General features: G+C 35.5%; 2 protein-coding genes across 4 annotated transcripts in view; one reads left to right on the plus strand and one right to left on the minus strand.

The window, feature by feature from the left end:
* Nucleotides 1–18,038, plus strand: part of tow (target of wingless repressor) — a 552,940-nt gene that overhangs the window by 108,242 nt on the left and 426,660 nt on the right. The window lies entirely within an intron of this gene.
* Nucleotides 1–18,038, minus strand: part of LOC140433588 (putative inorganic phosphate cotransporter) — a 74,802-nt gene that overhangs the window by 45,286 nt on the left and 11,478 nt on the right. Inside the window, exons 1-3 of one of the 3 annotated variants that reach the window (XM_072521569.1) lie at nt 11,300–11,346; nt 6,898–7,034; nt 6,435–6,747 (exon numbers count right to left, since the gene is read on the minus strand). In XM_072521569.1, coding sequence (XP_072377670.1) covers nt 6,435–6,747; nt 6,898–7,034; nt 11,300–11,318 — 469 coding nt within the window. In that variant the 5' untranslated portion in view covers nt 11,319–11,346. Of the gene's footprint in view, nt 1–6,434; nt 6,748–6,897; nt 7,035–11,299; nt 11,347–11,770; nt 11,792–18,038 lie in introns of those variants that run through there. The other 2 variants (XM_072521571.1, XM_072521570.1) reach the window with 2 other exon arrangements.

The following is an 18,038-nucleotide window of genomic DNA, read 5'->3' on the forward strand; positions in this document are numbered from 1 at the left end:
ATTTGTTGGCTTTAAGGCTTGCATTTATTTTTTGTATAAGAGATTGAGAAATTAGGGTCACAAAAACATTAAGTTTTTTAAGTTTTGTTAGTAAAACCATTTATTTTTTCGCAAAATTTTTTTTAACATAATATGACTAATTCTAATATTTAGTGATGCCACCCTTTGCTGCAATTACAGCTTCTACGCGTCGGGGCATGCTCTGAATGCAAACTCCTGCGTTGTGTTTTAAGTTAGGGTTATGATGCCATTCTCTAATAAGAGGTTCACTCAACTGCCGCTTCGTGGTGATAACATCTTTGGCGATCTCCCGTTTGGTTAACTCCCACATGCTCTCTATAGGGTTCATGTCAGGTAAGTTTCCCGGCCAGGGCAGAACTGCAATATTTGATTTGATCAGATATGAAGTTACACTCCTGGCTTTGTGGCACGGTGCAGAATCGTGCATAAAAATGTAATTTTTTTCACCAGGGAACCATTCTTTGAGCTGGGGCAGTAGCCGAGTTTCAAGTACTCGCTTATACTGGTCCTGTCTCATTGTCCCTTCCACGATGTATAAGTGTCCCATACCCTTTGCCGAGATTACAGACCACACCATGACACTCACCGGATGTTTAACTCTCTCCACAATGCAATCTGGATGGAACTGCTCCCCAGGACGTCGTCGGACAAACGCACTTTTATCCACCAAAATCTGAAATGTTGATTCGTCGGAGAAGCATACCTGTAAAAATGATAATATTCGCTGTTCACAAACTTCATTCGTTAAAAAAAGTCATACTTACCCGACTCCAGTCTTCAGCAGTCATACTTCGGTGTTCTTTGGCCCATTGGAGTCTCTTTCTCTTCATGGCTTCGGTGAGCCGTGGTTTTTTCATAGGCCGGCGACCTAGCAGATTCTCTTCGGCCAGTCGTCGTCGTACTGTCCTTCTGGAAACATTAATTCCTTCATCATTAATCATCGTAGTCAGATGTGTCACATTTTTTTTACGATTTTGGAGACAAATATCCCTAATTTTACGATCAGTACGAGGAGTAGTAATCCTTTTCCTGCCACATTTTCCAACACGGTCCGGTTCCAATGCCTCGTTTGAATTCATTTTTATTTTTATTCGATTAACTACAGACTTTGAAACACCTACAGTAGTCGCTATAACTCTCTGAGAAAGCCTCGAGTGCAGTAATAATGTTTTTATTTCTCTAATTTTCCCTGGAGACAAGTCTGCAATTTTGCCCATGCTAAAAAAATAATTTTGAATTTAAACAATCTTTTTAAATAAACTCGTCATTAAATGTAGCAAAAATTACTAAATAACAAATATTACTTACCTGTTAAATATATCTGACACGAAAACCGACCAAAAACAATTTAAAACGATTTGCAAATATTTTTAAACCTCACTGCGGTGACAGCCGATGACCAACTGAGATGCAACAATAATTATTATTTTATAGATAAGCAGTCTGCCAGTGTTGCCGCTTATCAAAAATTTTATTAGTTATACCAGAAGAATTACCAAGTAAAATACAGATATGAACACCAATTTTTTTGGTCAAAAAAATAATTTTAAGTAGAAAATACAAAAATATATGCAGTGTCCCTAATAATTTGGCCACCCACTGTAGGTGGAGTCGCTGCAGAAAGTAATCAATATTGTTCCGCTATGTATATACTCTACAGATAACACGAATTTCATTTGTGATATTCATCGAAGGGTATAATATAATTATATTAATTTATAATTAACCGATCAGAATTGGGAGCACAGAAGGAAGGAGCACAAGCCTCCCGTATTCCCACGACATCGAACGGTGGTTGTAAAATTAAACTCACGCAAGCTTCCTTTACGCTACTCCTTAGTAAAGAGTAGCAGCGTAATGGACATCTTTTCTTAAGGGTGATACCCGGTGGGAGTCATTATTTAAAAGACGGAAGTCTCTGGAAAGTATGACTAAAATAATATTAATGGCTGCTTTTAAAATATTCATACTCTGAGTACTAATTTATTAGCATGGTTATTAAATATTTAAATATATCATTGACCCCGGTCAATTCTTTAAATGAAAAAAGTATGTTAAAATTATTGATAAAACTAGGTTAACAAATCATTATATTATATAACTATAATACTATAATACTTTATTGACTATTTCAATTATATTTGCGATAGTATATACAATATACTGACAAACCGCGTTGAAGCTCTAACAATATCACTATATATGTATCTATCAGGCAAAATGATGGAAAATACCTCAGCCATCTATGATTTCGTAGGCAGAATAGTAAAACATAGCTTATGACATCTTTTGATGGTTTTTTAACTCTGATACATAGAGAACAGAAAGAAAAACAATATGAATAAAATACATTTACCTAATTACATTTTAATCATATTGTTTTTTCTTTCTGTTCTCTATGTCTATCTATCTATATAAGGATTTTTACAACTGTCGCCGCCTTCCTTCTTTCAGTCAACGTCTCCGGTCCTTTCTGTTCTGCTATTCCCCATCTCTGAGGTCTCGTCTTTCCATGGCCTCGTCCACTTCAATCCTCCATGATCTTCGGGGTCTACCTCTTTTCCTCCTTCCTATTGGGCTCCAATCCGAAATCTTTGCTATTCACCTTGTATGATCTGTTCTTCTCCCATGTCCCTACCAAATTAAACGTTTTTATTTGATGTAGCTAAGTATGTCTTATTCTACTGCCATTCTTCGTTTTATCTCCTCATTTCTGATGCGATCCATTTTTGCCAGCTTCTTCTCATGAACTCCATTTCAGTTGTTGTGATTTTGGACCTGTTTCGTTTATTTATTACCCAATTCTCTGCTCCAGAGGTCATTATACTGCGTAACAAGGTGTTATAAATTCTCTTCTTTGTATTTCTGGTAATCTGTCTATCCCACAGTACTCCGTTCATTTGTTTAATACATGTTCTTGTCTGTGCTAATCTGCTGGTTATCTCTTGCTCGGTGGTTCCATTTTTTGAGAATATGAATCTTAAATATTTGAATTCGTCAGTGCCGTTAATTTCCCTATTATCGTCCATTCCCAAGTTTCTCACTGGTTCTTGCTCTGTTGTTAAATATTCGGTCTTTTCTAGATTTATTTCCAGTCCATTTTTTGTGTATTCCTTTTCTAATTTTCGGATCATATAGCACAGATCTTCTTCATCTTGAGCCGTTACCACTTGGTCATCTGCAAAGCTTAATGTGTACAAGTAGTTGTTCCGGATTGGTATTCCCATTCCTTCACATTTCCTTTTCCATGGTTTTAATATTTGTTTAAGGAATATCTTGAAGAGTGTCGGAGATGTAGAGCATCCCTGCAATAAGCCTTTTGTGGTCTTAAATTCGTTGGAGTATTTATTGCCGGTTTTAACTTTTACCTTGTTGTTGTTGTAAAGGTTTTTTACGGCTTCTATTAACCTCTGAGTAATTCCGATTCCCTTCATCGTGTTCCATAGTTGTTTTCTATCATACGGCTTTTTAAATCTATAAATGCCATGTGTACTGGTCTATTTTTTGCCATTTTTTTTTAATTAATTGTTGGAGTGTATATTTGTGGTATATGCAAGATCTTCCTGCCATTAACCCCGCCCAATCTTCTCCGATTTTATTTGAGATAGATTTTTACAGTTTTTCTTTCAGTATTTTTCCATATAACCTTCCCATGCATGCTATGACACTGACGCCTCTGTAGTTCCCGCATTTCTTCTTATCTCCCTTTTTATGTATCAAGGTTATATATACTTTGGACCATTCATCTGGTATTTCGTTCAGGTTTATAGCGTTACTGAACATTTCGTGTATAATTCTGTGTAGTTTGTCCGTTCCGTACTTAATTAGTTCATTAACGATTCCTCCTGGTCCCCCTGATTTTTTCTTCTTTAAAGTCTTTATGGCATTCTTTACTTCGATTAATGTTATCTCAATCTGTTCTTCATTCTGATTTTGTTGTTGTTCCTGTTCTGTGTCTGTCTCTGTGAAATCTGGGCGGTTTTCTGTGAGTAGTTCTTTATAGTAGTCTTCCCACTTTTTTTCTGATATGTATTGTATTTGGACCTTTTCGTTGTTATTCTTCCTCAAAGATTTTAGTATTAAAACACACATAAGAGTTAAAACACACCATCAAAAGATGTCATAAACTAAGTTTTACTGTCCTTCCCTAAATTTTATAATGTATTTTGTCTATAATTTTTTATTGTATATTTGTGTTATTAATGTTGGGTGTCAAAGTTTTTTTATAAATAATCTCAACGACTAGTAAGTTGCAGTGACGAATTGTGATGTTTTGTAAATATTTATATATATATATATATATATATATATATATATATATATATATATATATATATATATATATATATATATATATATATATATATATATATCGGTTTCAAAACGTCTTGCGTCGTTGTCCGATGCCTAATTTCCACGAATTTCTATCATTCCATTGTTCTTCGGTCAAGTCTCGGGAGCTCATTGCCTTTGTTATTCCCTCCTTCCATGTTCTTTTTGGTCTTCCTCGTTTCTTACGATTTGGTGGTATCCATTTCATGGCGATTTTTGGTAGTCTTGTTTCTGGCATTCTTTGAACATGGCCATACCATATAAGTTGTTTCCTTTCTATGTCTGTTGCCAGTGATCCATCTACCCCCATCCGATTTCTTATTTCATCGTTTCTAATTCTGTCTGCTCTAGATATTCGAAGTGATCGTCTAAATACATCCATTTCTGTTGCTTCGAGTTTTCTTTTATTGCTTTCTGTTAGTCTCCATGTCTCTGTACCATAGGTTAAGCTGGTTTTTATGAGAGATTCATATATATTGTATTTTCGTCTTCTACCAATTTCTGAGCTCCAAAGAACTCCGTTAAGGCATCCAATTGTTCTACGGGCCTGGGTTATTCGTTTTCTAATTTCCCTATTGTCTGTGCCTGTGGTGTCGAAATCAATTCCTAGGTAGGTATATTCAGTGCAGAATGCAATTTCGGTTGTGTCCATCTGAATGTTGGATAGTTCTGCGCCTATTGGGAGATATTTTGTTTTTTGTGTATTGAGTTCTAAACCCCACTTCTTGTATTCTTCCTGTAGTTTTCTGGCCATATATGTCAGGTCTTCTTTATCGTTGGCTATAAGGACTTGATCGTCTGCAAACTGTAGGGTATATAGGCAAGTTTCTCCCAGGTCAATGCCCATTCCTCTGCACTTTCTTTTCCACTGATACAGTGCTTTCGCCACGTAGATTTTAAACAATGTGGGGGATATGCAACACCCTGCCGGAGTCCCTTGTTTACAGGAAATTTTTTTAAAAGTCTATTTCCAATTTTTATTCCCGACGTTGATCCTTAATACAGCTGTTTAAGGGCGTTAATTACTGTGTGGTTAATGTTTGTTTCCTGCAAAACTTTCCATAGCTTTTTAGCGGGTACAGTATCATAGGCCTTCTGAAGGTCTATAAACATAAGGTGGGTTTCTTGATTGGTACTTGATCTTTTTTCTATTATTTGTTTCAAAACAAACACATTATCGGTGCAGCTCCTTCCCGCTCTAAAGCCAGATTGTTCTTCTTCTTGTTCCTTATATTCTTGTTCGATAATGTCTCGAAGTATCCTTCCATATAGGCGACTTAAGGTACTGGTTACTGATATACCTCGATAGTTTGAGCAGTCCAGTTTACTTCCCTTCTTATGTATAGATGATATGAAGGATACTTTTTACTCATGCGGGACTGGTGCACCGTTTAGATATTGGTTTATACACCAGGTTAATCGTTCAAACAGTTTGTTAGTACCGTATTTGATTAGTTCTGCTGAAATTCCCTCCTTTGTAAATATTTACATATTGTTTTTATCTATATTAGTGTCTTAAAAGGAATAAAACAATTCCGAAAGCTAGACAAAAAGTCAAAAGAGTGTTTCTTTAACATCCCGGCCAAACTTCTAACTGTAGCCCTAATAAACTGTATATATATATATATGTATATATATATGTATATATATATATATATATATATATATATATATATATATATATATATATATATATATATATATATATATATATAGGAGCACAAATTAGTTAAACCTTTCGCGTTTGAATCGGTATCAATAGAGCGATATAATAGTCCCCACCTCATCAGTCGACTCGAGCTTGATACCAATGAAAACTATGAAAGGTTCAATAAATGTCTTTAAAATACTTCCCACGTTAGTGGTTACCGCACAAAAATGCCACCTACTTGTGTAGTAAAGAACTAAAAAAATTTAATAAATTGTTTTCTTTCCTCTGTGCTATCAAAATGTGCAAATATTAGTAGCTTTCACCAAAAGCTTGCTATTACTCTGATAAAATAAAAGCCATATATTATGGCATTTATCTTTTAAAGGTTTGAATTAACTATTTTTCTCAATAATATCTTAAACCAATTTACCTGCAGAAGTGACAGCACTAACCCTTGCCCTTTCTTCAATCGGAACCCATCTTCCGAGCAAAGCTGACAATAACGGATAAAAAAAGCCTTGTGCCAGACCCTGAATTACTCTACAGACCATTACTCCCTCTGCTCCAAAATACTCCGCCATTTTTGGTATCAAAATCACCATTAATGAATTGATAATGATGGTTATTGACATTATTCTATGGATTCCCCATTTTCTAGCTAAAAGCGAGGCGGGGATCTGTGGAATGATGTATCCCAAGAAGAACGCTGAGAGGACTATATTTTTGTTTGTCCAATTGTAATACTAAAAAAATAAATATAACAACATACAAAACAAAATATCTTAACTATAAATTGCACATTATATTTTCATGCGAAACAAGAAATAAAACAAACAAATTACAAAATCTGTTCCTAAAGTCAAAACATAATTTCTTAAAGTAGGATTACTTACCGGTACATGAGGATTTACTGAGGTACTTTGCGTCATGGCAACTATTGCTACAGATAAGTTGAATCTCAAGGCATATGTCATCAGACATAGCCAAAAAAGTAAAAAGATTTGAACATACCTCACCCCACGGAATATACCTGAAAGAAAAATATTAAACGTATTAGCTTAAATTTTAAAAACCAAAAAGTTTACGGTGTAAAACAGAAAATTTTAGAAGGAGATGTCAAATAATCAATTTAATATATAATCGGAATATTAATAGAAGCTTTAAGCAAGAATAGAGTTGATGACTGATATAGAAAAATCGTTAGTAAATAAGATAGGGGGATCTGAGCCCATCCTCTAAATCACAACCCCTAAAATTGCAAGTCCCGGTCGTAAACGCCAAACAGCTTAACGTAGGATGACGTGTGAGGTATTGTTGGAAAATTGATGAAGAATGGGGTTAAAAGCATTATGTGTCGTATGCATCGGAGAATGCCAAAAGGGCATTACGTCATATCTTCGTTTTAATTGGCCAGATTGTGGCGTATGAGGGCTCGTTCAAAAGGAAAAAAGGTAACGAGTACGTTGAGACAAAAAACAAAAAAGCAACATTGCTAAAATGGCTCTTTATTTTTAACGGATTCGCTTCTAGCGGATTTTAGGGGTTGTGATTTAAGGGATGGGCTTAGATCCCCCTATCTTATTTATTATCGTTAAGTATATATAACAATGCAAGATCGTAAGTAAAAAGAGAAGAAATAGCAGAAAAGATACTAATTACAGATAAAGATTAGTTAGACAAGGAGATTCTATTTTACCGAAGTAACTTACTTTGGCTCTAGAACATGTTTCAAATTTAAGAATGAGCAAATAAAGGAGTGACGATGGACAGCGAAAACTTGCACCATCTGATAATTGCTGATTGTGTTGCGTTAATAGCAAAATACAGAGAAGAATTGCAAGAAATGTTATTATACCTAATTAAATAATCAAAAGAAATAGTATTTAAAATATATCTAGCAGAAACTAAACATCTGACAAAAGGATCTCTGAGGATATAAATACACATTTACTACAAAAAATCGTACTTTAAAAGCTTAAACTAAAGGCTGATTTAAATAGATGTTCATTAGCATGGGCAGCATTTGGACGATTACAAACAATATTTACAGCAAACATCCAATAATTTAAAGACAAACACTTTTGACCACTTTTGTCTTTCTTGTCGATAACAGTATGGAACTGAAACAGGGACTTTTAATAACAACATAATCTACTAATTGGTTGACGTTTTATTTGACGGGAATGAGCTGCATGACGAGATAACTGGTGTTATCCACTACTATAACCAAACCTTTTGGTAAAAGTTCTATCATCTGCTAAAAATATTCTTCAAAAACATCACTGTCCACACCTCCATGGCAGTATAATGTTTTTAGATTGTAATATTAAAGAAGAACCAACCTTCTAAAAACCCGTTATCACTTCCAATATCTGTTATTATTAGACGTCGTTTCTTACTGGAAGGAACATATAATTCTGTAGATAACTCTTCTAAAAAAGCCTGTCGTGAAGATTAAACATTTGTGTCCTGCCATATTTTACCGACTGTGTAACCCTCATTCACCCAAGTTTAGTCTAAATAAGGTATTGGTTTACCTTCTACATGTAATTAAAAAATAGTTCTGATATATCTCCGTCTCCAATTAAGATTTCCTCAGTATCAGTAAGAGTTGCTTTTCTATACAGTTTTGCCCAATTGAACTTCAATTCACTTAGAGTTCCCATAGATTTGTGTGTCCCACTTTAAGGAGATGCAGATCTTCCTTAATTGTATTCAAAACGTTGGCAAGTTTGGTATCTCTTTTTTAAAATAAAATTCGTGAACTTTTTTTTTTAGTAGATTTAACTTTTTCACCTCTTGCATTATCGCTTGGAGGTTTAACAACTCCACTTTTACATTCACTTCGAATTTTATATATCGTTGATTTTCTTATACCAGTCATATTAATTGTCTTTTCAACAGAATCGTCAATAGAAACCAAAGGATGTTGCACTCTTAAGAAATTATAAATATTATAGAATAGAATAGAATAAAATAGAATAGAAATATGCTGTATTGTTACTGAAAATTGTACAATTTTATGGACAAAGCTTACAAAAAGTCAAAAAATAACAATAACTATTAAAATAATAAAATTTACATTTTTAAAATTACATAAATCGTCAATATCACAAAGTAAAAGTTAATAAAATATACAATCCATTGCAAAATTTAACTAAATTGCAAATTGCACAAACTAGTTTACGAATATGTTTAAGTTGCTGCATGTGACATCCAAATATAAATATATAAAAATACTTTAGTTGCTTGTTTCTAAACGTACTGTAATTTATTAGTTATTCGGTAAGAAACTCTTCCACTGAATAATATGGTCGCAGCCAGGACAGTTGTTTTCTTCCGACCCAAAGTTTTCCTTCGATTTTGCCCTGAATGATTAACCGGAGTAAGCGATATTTAGGTCCTCTCATTATATGACCGAAATATTGGACCTGTCTCATTTTGATGATGTTGATCAATTCTCGCTCTTTGTGCACGGTCTCTAGCACGCGTTCGTTAGATATGTGTGCTGTCCACGGGATTCTGAGCATGCGACGGTAACACCATAACTCAAATGCTTCTAATTTGTTAAGATTTTTTATTTTTGTTGTCCAGGTTTCACATCCATAGAACAAAGTGGACCAGACGTAGCACTTCAATACTCTTAGACGTGTGGTCAACGACAGACTTCTACTGCATAATACAGAACGCCAGTTAATAAAGTTTTTCCGTGCGAGTTCTATTCTGGTCGAAATTTCCTCGTCACACCATCCATTTTGTTTTTCTTGCGTTGATTGTTAAGCTCTTTTTAGTGCATTCATTGTTTACAGCATTCAACAGAGTTTCAAGATCTTTTAGACTCTCTGCCATTATTGCGGTGTCATCGGCGTATCTGATGTTGTTAATAATTTCACCACCGATCTTAACACCTTCGCGGCGATTATTTAACGCTATTTCAAAAACTGGTTCAGTGTAGGCATTAAACAACATCGGTGACATAACACATCTCTGTCTGACACCATGCTTAATAGAAACTTTAGCTGAAACCTCTTGGTCCACCTTAACACAAGCGGTCTGATTGTAGTAAAGATTTTTAAGCAATCTAATGTCATATGTGTCCAGACTAACTGAGTCTAAGCATTGAAATAATAATGTATGTGGTACTCTATCAAAGGCTTTTTCGAAATCTATAAAACAAACGTAAATATTTTTATTAAACTCAATGCTCTTTTGTAAGAGTATTCGCATGCAAAAAAGAGCTTCTCGAGTACTCATACCGTTTCGGAAACCAAACTGCTCATCATCAGTTATTCCCTCACAAAGTTTATATATGCGACAATGCAATATTTTCATAAAAATTTTGAGCGTGTGACTCATTAAACTGATAAGTCGATAGTCTGGTGGAGTAGTCATGATTATATCTTGCTAAAAAAACATGTAGCTGTTTACGAGTTAAGCAAACACTTTTTAGAATACATAAAGAGGGAAGAGTTAAAATCCCGTGATTTTTGAAATAGCTTCTTTAATGTGTTATTCTAATGAGGCCAAAAAGATACCGTATTGCTCTTTTTTGTAATTTAAAAATAACATCAGATTGGGCAGCTGTACTAGAACCCCAAAAAGGCCATATCAAAGATGAGACTCAAACAAAGGAAATTATGTTATTTTGGAAGATGCTAAATTGATTTTCTTCGAAACAGATCTTATTGCATAACTGGCTGAAGCTAGTTTCTTACTTAACAAATCGATATGAATGGACCATTTAAGGTTGCTGTCTATAAAAATACCAAGAAATTTTACAGAATCAACGATCCTGATCTGGCTGTTATTAAGAAGCAAGGGTTGAAGAGTTCCTTTATAGGATAATGCTACTGTCTTATCCACGTTTAAAGAGACTAAATAAGAGTAGAACAAGGTTTTTATTTTAAGTAGATCAGAAGTTATAATTTCATGAAGAGTTGCAATATTAGAGTTCCTCCAGGTCATACTGGTATCATCACCAAAAATAAAAAATTTTCCATCGATTTTTAAGTGAGTGATGTCATTTATAAAGATAAGGAGAAGTGGAGGACCCAGTACTGAACCTTGTGGTACTCCACATACAATGCTTTTGTGACTAGAGTCAGTGTCATATGCTCTAACTAGTTGTTTCCTATTCCTCAACTAAAGTTAATAAGGTACTTTCTCCTTAAACGATAATGCACACTTTTTTCAACTTTCAACAGGTTTAAATTTTGAAACACTAAATTTTTTATAATGTATAACTACTACTACAAAAAAAACAATATATTATTATTTTTAATTACAATTACTTACATGTGTTATGCTTTGACATGAAATCTTTTACTGTTTTACTAAAAGAAATGATACAAACTGCCAAAATAGTCTGATTTGTTACTGGAGGTACATAGTTATAAAAATATAAAATAATAAAGTGATAAAATAAAAAAAATTAAGCAACTGTTTATGTCAAGGTTCCTGATTGTCTTATTTGGTATTTACTTATAGGGAATTTTTACAGAAGTAAACGAGTTAATATACTATTTAATAGAGTACATTACCTGATGATTTATGATGTCTACACAACATAAAACAATTACTCAGGTAATTGAAATCTTAATTATAGTTTGTGCTGCTATAACAATAAGATAAACAACAATCTTTACTTTAAATCATTAACTGTAGTTAAAAAAGCTTTGCTTATATTGGCGAATGTCTCTAAACAAAAAAAACATGTTATTGTTGATTTTTGCTCGTTTCTGGTGGTAATCACTATAAAATACTCACAATTCTTTTATAGTAAAAAATTAAATTTAAAACAAACGATAATTAGATTGTACATTTATTTTTAAATTTTTCAAGATTTAATATTTGTTTCTAAATTCTTTAATTTCGAACGTCAAAGCCCCGTAGATTCTTCTTCTTATTGTGCCGTCTCATTTCGAAGGTTGGCCGTCCAAATGGAAGTTGTAGCTTTGGAAAGTGCTACAAGACAGATTTCTGCAGATGAGTGGTCACATCATCTCTTCGATCAGACGCTTGCTAATTTTAATAATACACAGGTTTTTTTACAAATTTTGCGAATAAACATAAGAAGTGCACATGGTACTAAACAAGTAAAGACACCTATTGACACTGGATCGCAGAGGGCATATATTTTACAAATTACCGGGCAACGACATAAATTGTACGAGGTAACTGCGTGTGAAGGAACCTACGCTTGTTAATTTGATGCCTTAGATCAATTATAAATTTGTGAAGATGTCTCTTCTATTTATGACGGCCCTTGGATTGAGGAACTCAGTGACATGAATATTCCTCTCACCGATGTCGGAAAGACAGCACCAATTGAAATTTTGTTTGGAGCTGACATTGTAGGCAAATTGTATACAGGGAGGAAATATCAGTTACAATATGGTCTTGTAGCAGTTGAAACTTTGTTAGGTTGGACTCTTATGGGCAAGGTGCCGGCAGTTGCTTCTAATTTTACTACAAGTATAATTACATTTTCGTTGTTTGTTAATAATTCTTCTGTAGCGAAACGCTGGGAGCTTGATGTTATTGGGGTAACCGACCCTGTAGAAAAAATGACACGAGAGGTGGCAGCCAAAGAGGCTAAGAATTTTTTCTACGAGACTACGAGATGTTACATACTTAAATTTGGATAATTTAGTTGTCGCTAGGAGAAGGTTAGATAATAATTTGAATAAGTTAAAAAGGTCTAATTTGTTTGAACCGTATAACATTATATTCAATAAGCGGTTGAACGAGGGTGTGATTGAAATAGTGAATAATCCCGAAGAGAATAATTGCGTGCATTATTTACCTCACAGGAAGGTACTTATTCCTTCTGTTCTATTACGATTTAGACAACAAAAGGTAGAAGTTGTGTCGGATATTCGAATGGAATTTCTTTAAAATTCTATACATTCAAAGGACAGAGTTTTTTTTGAGGTTCCTATGGGTGAACCATGAAGGAAAGGAATTTGTATTTCGACACAAGAGGGTTGTTTTTAGAGTCAATTGTAGTCCATTTCTTCTGGGTGCCACTACGGAGTTTCATTTAACAAAGGCGCTGGAGAAATGTAATCATAATCCGTATTTTTAAAACACAATTGAAAAGCTTATGACTGGGTTTTGTGTGGATAATTGTGTGACCAGTGTTACTGATGAAAATAAGTTGAGAGTGTTTGTATCGGAAGCAACCGCCCTTATGAAGGAAGCTAAGATGAACTGAAGAAGGTGGAAGGCCTCTGGTAATACAAAAACAGTTGTCCCTGTTCTTGGTCTTCTCTGGGACTCTTCAAGAAACACTCTTTCAAGGAATGGAATTGAAACGTCCCATAACTAAGAGACTGATGCTTTCCATAGCTCAGAGTATATTTGACCCTGTTGGTTTTACCTGTCCAGTATCTAGTATCCAGAATGATATGGCTGAAGAATTTTGTAATTGGGTTACTCATCTTCCTGGACTGTCGAGTATTGAGATTCCACGCTGGATTCAGGCTGGACCCATGGAAGCTGATCATTGGAGCTTGAACATGTTTTCAGATGCAAGTAAGAAAGCTTATGCGGCTGTAGTATTTTTAAGAGTTGTTCGGAATGATGTTGTCTCAATTTTCCTTGTAGCAGATAAGAGTCGGGTGGCCCTTTGAAGAAGATTTCTATACCTAGATTGGAACTATTGGCAGCCACTATTGGTGTTAGATTTTATCAGTCAGTAAAAGGACAATTTTCTTAATATGTTGAGTCTTATTTTTGGAGTGATTCCACTACTGTTCTTTCTTGGATTCAACGTAAGGATGACTGGTCTGTTTTTGTTTTTAATATAGTTTAAGAGATTAGAAATTTAGTTAATCCTGAGTGTTGGAAATATGTACCTGGTTCCCTCAATCCTGCCGATCTTCCATCAAAAGGCTGTGGTGTTTGGCAATTGTTCGACTCTCGATGGTGGAAGGGCCCGGAATGGTTGTACAGAAAAGAAAATGATTGGCTCCAATAAAAATTGGAAGTTGATGAAGAAGAAGTCTGTACCAAGAAAAAGAAAAACGCCAGTTCATTACTTTTGAATATGACGTCTGACGATTGGCATCTGCATTACTTTTCTTAGTACATAAAACTTTAAGGAATGATAGCTTGGGCGCTACTATTTTGTTATAATGCAAGAAATTCACACGAAAAACGTACAGGTGAATTGGTCGCTGAGGAAATCGATAAAGCCGAAATATTTGTATTGAAGCTAGTACAGAACGAAGCGTTCGGTTTAGATACGAACCGAATTTCCTCGCTAAACACGTTTGTCGATGAATTTGGACTTATACTTTTAAAAACTAGCGTTACTCAGAGACTTGACCCGGAAGATTTTCGTCTTCCTATCTTACTTCTGATGAACATTTTATAGTGCGTAAGTTAATTTTGAGCCTACACAAAAGCTCTTGTCATGTAGGCACACAAGGACTACTTAGTTTGCTTCGCGAAAAATATTGGACTTTAGAGGGTAGAAGGATTGTGCGGTCCATTTTAAAAGAATGTGGTGTGTGCAAGAGACAAGAAGGGAAATCGATCGAAGTACAAACGCCTCCGTTGCTGGCTGATAGAGTTCGGGATACTACAGCTTTTGAAATTTCCGTAGTGGACTTAGCGGGACTTCTTTACTTGAAATCGGGTAAGAGAGCATGGATTTGCTTGTTTACTTGTGCCGTTTATCGTGCAGTTCATCTAGAACTCGTTAACTCGTTGTCAACAAATGCCTTTATTTAAGCCTTTCGTCGCTTTGTTGCAAGGCAAGGACGACCGAGAATAGTTTATAGTGACAATGGAACAAATTTTACGGAATTCGAGAATGCGCTTAAGCAATTGGACTGGAATACTATCGTGGAATTAGTTCTACACAACGTATTAAGTGGCGTTTTAACCCCCCTACAGCTGCATTGTGGGGTGTATTTTGGGACCGATAAGTAGGTATTGTGAAAGGAGTTTTGCGAAAAGTTTTAGGTCGAGTGTCTCTCAATTATAAAGACTTATTGACATTATTGTGTGATTGTGAGAGTATAGTCAACTCGCATCCGTTAACGTATCTTTCGGACGATCCTACTGAGTTAATCGCGTTAACCCCAAGTATGTTTTTAAAGGAACAAGTCAGTTACGAGTTACCGGAATGTGATTTGCTAGAGCAGAATTCTCTCACACGCAAAATACGGCGTTTACAAGAGTTGAGAAATTATTTGCGAAAAAGATTTCGTGCTGAACATCTGGCTCAACTCAAAGCAGGAACGAAAAAACCGAAGGTATCTAAAGTGTCTATCGGGTATGTCGTTTTAGTTGGCAATGACAACATCAGGCGTCTTCAGTGGCCTTTAGGAAAAGTTATTGAACTTATACCTGGTAGGGATGATCAGGTAAGGTTGGTTCGTCTTACGAATTCGTCTTCGTCAAGGTCAACTTCTGAGACCATTACAAAGGCTTTACCCGGTGGAGGTCAATACAGTTACTACTGGCGAGAATGTCTAAGGTAATACTACTTCAGAGAGATTACCCCAAGAGAACGTTGGTCGACCCGAGTTTGACGAAGAATCAAGTAAAAAAAAGTGCCGGAGTGATAAAAAGCAAAGTACTCGACTTAAATGAAAGATATACGCGTTGTGGCCGGGTGGTGAAAACTCCTTTAAGATTTAAGTGATATTTGCAACAGTTGGTTCGACGATGAATGTAAAGATATCACTAAAAGAAAAAATTATGCATATAAACTTATGCAACAAAGAAGAACACGGGATAAGGAGCGAAGGTACAAAGATCTTAGGAAGGAGGAAAAACGCATACATCGAAGGAAAAAGCGGACCTTCGAAAACCAGATTATGCAAGAGCTTCAATCATTAAAGGGGCAAAATGAAACTAGAAAGTTCTATAATATCCTAAATAAGACAAGAAAAGAATTTAAACCACGGCTGACGATGTGTAGAGACAAAAATGGACATATAGTCAGTACCGCTGACGCAGTACAAAGCAGATGGGTTGAGCACTTCAAAGAACTACTTGGTACCGAAGTGGAACATGATGCGTCACCCCAAAAACCAAGAAATAACACTCACGTAGAACCTCCCTCAATATTTGAAGTGAAAGACGCAATCACACGACTCAAAAATAGCAAGTCCCCAGGAGTGGATTGTATCCCCGCAGAGCTCATCAAACATGGAGGTAACAGCATTATGCACCAAATTCACAACATAATAGTCAAAGTCTGGGAAGAAGAACAAATGCCAGAGGAATGGTGCACTGGAATCATATGTCCACTGCACAAAAAGGGAGATTTGTTGGAATGTAAAAATTATAGGGGTATAACTCTTCTGAATACAATGTACAAAATATTCTCCAACACCCTGTACAGCCGTTTAAGTACGTACGTGGAAGAAATCCTTGGTGAGTATCAAAGCGGTTTTAGGCCAGGTAGGTCAACAATTGACCAGATTTTTGTGCTACGTCAAATCTTAGAAAAAACCAATGAATTTAATATTGACACGTTCCATCTCTTTGTGGACTTTAAGTCAGCGTATGATAGCGTCCTAAGAGGTAAATTATACGAAGCCATAAATGAACTTAACATTCCCCATAAATCAATAAGGCTCGTAAAAACAACTATGAGTAAAGTGATCTGCAGAGTGCAAATACAAGGCGATATGTCACAAGCGTTTGAAACATATGCAGGGTTACGGCAGGGAGACGCGCTGGCGTGCCTTCTCTTTAATATAGCGTTAGAAAAGACTATAAGAGATGCCGAGTTACACAATAGGGGAACAATCTTTAATAAATCAACGCAGATTATGGCTTACGCTGACGATCTGGATTTGATCGCACGTACTACACGAGGACTTAAAGAGATGACTTCCACCTTCTTGACAGCCGCACAAAATATGGGCCTTAAAATAAACGAGGAAAAAACCAAAATGTTAGCATATATTCCAAATAACAGAGATAGAGCTAGAAACGCCGAAGAAAACTTCAGTATAGACCAATATAATTTTGAGGTAGTAAATAAGTTTACATATTTGGGTTCTCTCATAACAAACGATAATGACACATCTGAAGAAGTAAAACGGAGGGTACTGCTAGCAAACAAATGTTATTTTGGACTAAGCAAGCAGCTAAAAAACAGAAATTTAAGCCAGAAAACCAAACTAATAATATATAGAACACTCATCCTACCAGTGCTGACATATGGGTCAGAAACATGGACCATCTCCAAAACAGACGCAAATCTTCTGCTCGTCTTCGAAAGGAAGATACTAAGAAGAATAATGGGCGCATTCTGTGAGAATGGTATTTGGAGAAGGCGATATAATTTCGAATTGTACGAGAAGTATAAAAAAATAGTAAATGGTAGAGATGTAATATCCTTCATAAAAATAGGTAGGCTTAGATGGGCTGGACATGTGTCAAGAGCAAATGAAAATTACCCACCCAGACGAACTCTATTATCGGTACCAGTGGGAAATAGGAGTAGAGGCAGACCACGACTGAGATGGAGGGACGGTGTGGACGAGGACGCAAGGAAAATCGGCGCGGCAAATTGGCAACGGTTGGCGATGAACAGAAACGACTGGCGAAATAGACTGGGGAAGGTCAAGGCTCAACTAGAGCTGTAGCACCACTGATGATGATGATAATATTTGCATGACTTTTTCGTAACTCTGCATTTTTTTGAAAAATTATGTCAAATTTCTCAAGGTGGGAAAATGTCGAGTAAATACTTAACGTTTATTTTAAAACTCCCCTAATCAGCGTATCGTCACTCCGGCTGAGGGCTGGTGAAGGCAATTAAAATTTAATGACTTTTTCGTCTGAGAATGTAGGAAGTATCGAATATCATATTATAAGAATATATACAATTGCGTAGATATAGTTAGAGTTAGTGACTTGAATTTGTACCACCGAAGGAAACTGAATTAAATAAAATTTTTAAAGTCACATTTGTGTATTTTAATAAAAAAGTAATTTTTTGTAATAGAAATTTAATTTTGTATTTTTTCGAACCAGGAGTCTCATGCGAAAATCGTAGGAC

The sequence above is a fragment of the Diabrotica undecimpunctata genome, chromosome 2 (assembly GCF_040954645.1).
Source record: "Diabrotica undecimpunctata isolate CICGRU chromosome 2, icDiaUnde3, whole genome shotgun sequence".
NCBI classification, from domain to species: Eukaryota; Metazoa; Arthropoda; class Insecta; order Coleoptera; family Chrysomelidae; genus Diabrotica; species Diabrotica undecimpunctata.